At 40.2% G+C, this 2,887-nt stretch overlaps 1 protein-coding gene across 1 annotated transcript in view; it reads right to left on the bottom strand.

Moving 5' to 3' along the window:
- Positions 1-2,374: 2,374 nt before the first annotated feature.
- Positions 2,375-2,887, bottom strand: part of Smc1b (structural maintenance of chromosomes 1B) — a 67,345-nt gene continuing 66,832 nt past the window's right edge. Inside the window, exon 25 of the mRNA XM_005354405.3 lies at positions 2,375-2,620. Within this exon, the coding sequence (XP_005354462.1) occupies positions 2,477-2,620 (144 nt within the window). The 3' untranslated portion in view covers positions 2,375-2,476. The remainder of the gene's footprint in view (positions 2,621-2,887) is intronic.

Here is a 2,887-nt window from a genome sequence, read left to right as displayed (position 1 = left end):
ACCCAGACACAGAAAGACAATTATCACATGTACTCACTCATAGGTGGTTTTTAAACATAAAGCAAAGAAAGCCAGCTTAAAAACCACAATCCCAGAGAACTTAGACAACCATGCAGACAGTAAGACTTACATAGATCTAATTTTACATGAGAAGTAGAAAGTAGAAAATGACAAGATCTCCTAAGTAAATTGGGAGCATGGGGACCTTGTGGGATGGGAGAGGCAGGGAGGGGAGCAGAGAAAAATGTAGAGCTCAGTAAATATAAAATAAATAAATAAATAAATAAAAAAGCAGGATGCAAACTACAAAACTAATTCACAGCCCATCAGAAGCGTTAGTGTCACACTGAAGGATCTGAGTTTTCTTGCTATAATAAACTAATATAACTGTATTCAGTCTTTTGTTATGGTGTGTGTGTCTTTAATAGAAGAAAGCATTTAATGGGGCTTACAGTTTCAGAGACTGACTCCATGACCATCATAACAGGGAACATTGGCAGAGGCCAGCAGGCATGGCCCTAGAGCAGTAGCTAAGAACTTAAATCTGATCCATAAGCAGGAGGCAGGGAGAGAGAAAGCTAATTGGGAAAGATGTAGTCTGTTGAATTTCAAAGTCCACCCCTAGTGACACATCTCCAACAGGGTCACACCTCCTAATCTTTCTCAAACAGTTCCATCAAACATATGACCCTACCAGTGCCATTCTCACTCCAGCCACAGTTTTATAATTAAAAAGTCCTTTGACTTATTTTTTAAAAATCATTATTTGTGTGTGTCCATTCCCTCAGCCATACTGAAACCTGTCAGTTTTACGGTGTTTTTGGATGTTCTTTTATTCCAATATGATTCATGTGTTAGAAGGAAACAGTCTCAGCACAGGGTATTTGCTTCTCACTTTTGCTAGTGAGAAACACAAAGTTAGCTAACGAGCTCTGACCCTTTCTAGTGGTTACTGTCCAGAGCTCAAGAGTCAGGTAGTTCATATGAACTACTTGAGAACCTCATTATAGCCTCACTAAAGCTGGAAACTGGTCCTTCAAGAATCTTCTGATCTAAGTGGATGCTGCAGATCACACTGAGTTCCTTGGAACTGGGAATACCCTGAATCTTCACTCTGCAGCTCTCTAAAGCTCAGAGGCTCTCTAGTTCCCATGTGTGCAATGAGCCTCCTCCACAGTAGACTGAGCTTCAGACATCCCTCTTCATACCTACTTTTTCCATAAGTTAACATCAGGGCTCTTTCAGGGTAAATTGACTTTTAATTATAGCATTTATGTATTTCATAGCTATGTAATGTATAAAAAAGCTCTTTGCTTTTTTAGGGGAGGTATATAGTTCAATAACATTACATTTTATTTTGTGTATGTTTGTGGGTATGTGTTTGTGTGTGTATGTGGGGTGGAACTAAATCTTGTGATTCAGTATACTAAGCAGTCATAGAGCATGTTCTGTGTACAAAAACCAAGTTCTATTCAGAAGTGACCCTTGGCTTTAGGAGGCAGCTCCTGGGTCGGCAGTTGGACCAAATTTGACTTCCATGAAGATCTGCAGAGTCCTTCTGTTCCACTTTGAAACAGGAACAAACACTGCTGAAAACTGTCCACATTCCTTCCTCCAAGCAACAGCATTTCTTTTTTTTTTTTAAAGATTTATTTAGTATATATACAACATTTGGCCTCCATATATATACCTATAGGTCAGAAGAGGGCACCAGATATCATTACAGATGGTTATGAACCACCATGTGGTTGCTGGGAATTGAACTCAGGACCTCTGGAAGAACAGTCAGTGCTCTTAACCTCTGAGCCATCTCTCCAGCCCGCAACAGCATTTCTATAAAGTTGCTGTTACCAGGCAGCGCCTTACAGTTCTGTACATCCTTAAGATAAACTAGATTTAGAAAAATTAGTATTATACTAAAGCAGATGTTTCAGTTTCACCATCAGAAGTTTCCTGCTTTTAAAACTTGTGGAGGTTATTTTATCTGTTTTCAGTACTGACACACACTTCCTCTGAAATAATTTCCCATATAAGCCAGGTTCACTAGTTTACTAAACTGCACTATGATTGCTGTCTTTAAAAACCATTAAGGTTGGGGAGGTACTCAGTGGTAGAACACTTAAACAGGGATCTGGGTTTCATCTTTAGGACCACAAAAATAAAAACTCCAAACCAGCTGTTTCCCTTAAAGATAAATGCAAGGCAAGACCAGAGTAAAGATGCTGCTAAACCAATTTATTTCAAAACAGAAGTTCTTAAAAAAACAAAAACCACACACTTCATTCACTGCTGCTTTAGGAAACTTATTGGAATGGGGCTGAGCACTCCTTAACCTGAGTGGGCTATCAACCTGTTTTACTAAAATTGTAGGAAATTTTCTCCCATGACACATGGGACCTAAACAGAGACTGACCTAACTCTACAGGGCCAGAGTACAGCTCCTATAGCTGGCGGCTGTTCAAAGACATGCTCATTTCTAACGAGACTGGGGGGACTGCGAGGACTGGGATGCTTGTGATGCTCTGGGCTTCCGGTGTCTCCTGCTGCCTTCTTGGTCTTCAGTGTCTGGATACTTTGAGAGGTCCAGAGTCAACACGTGACTGAACATGCATTCATCGTGCTGCAATGGAGGGAGGCCAGTTTTAGTGATCTCTCCTGCTTAGAGGAGAGGTATTTTTCAAAGTGAGGTCACTAGTTAATCTTGATTTACATTTAAAAGGGATTACTCTGTTTTTGATTCAGGGTTTCTCTACATTTCTCTGTCCTGGAACTCAGTACATAGATCAGGCTCCTGAAATTTAGAGAAATTTGCCTGCTTCTGGCTCCTGGGTGCTGGGATTAAAGGCATGCATCACCACACCTGGCTCAGTAAATTAATTTTTTTTTT

This window comes from Microtus ochrogaster, chromosome 15, assembly GCF_000317375.1.
Source record: "Microtus ochrogaster isolate Prairie Vole_2 chromosome 15, MicOch1.0, whole genome shotgun sequence".
Taxonomy (NCBI): domain Eukaryota; kingdom Metazoa; phylum Chordata; class Mammalia; order Rodentia; family Cricetidae; genus Microtus; species Microtus ochrogaster.
Note: the sequence above shows the minus strand (reverse complement) of the source record. Positions and strands in the feature narration are given on the sequence as shown.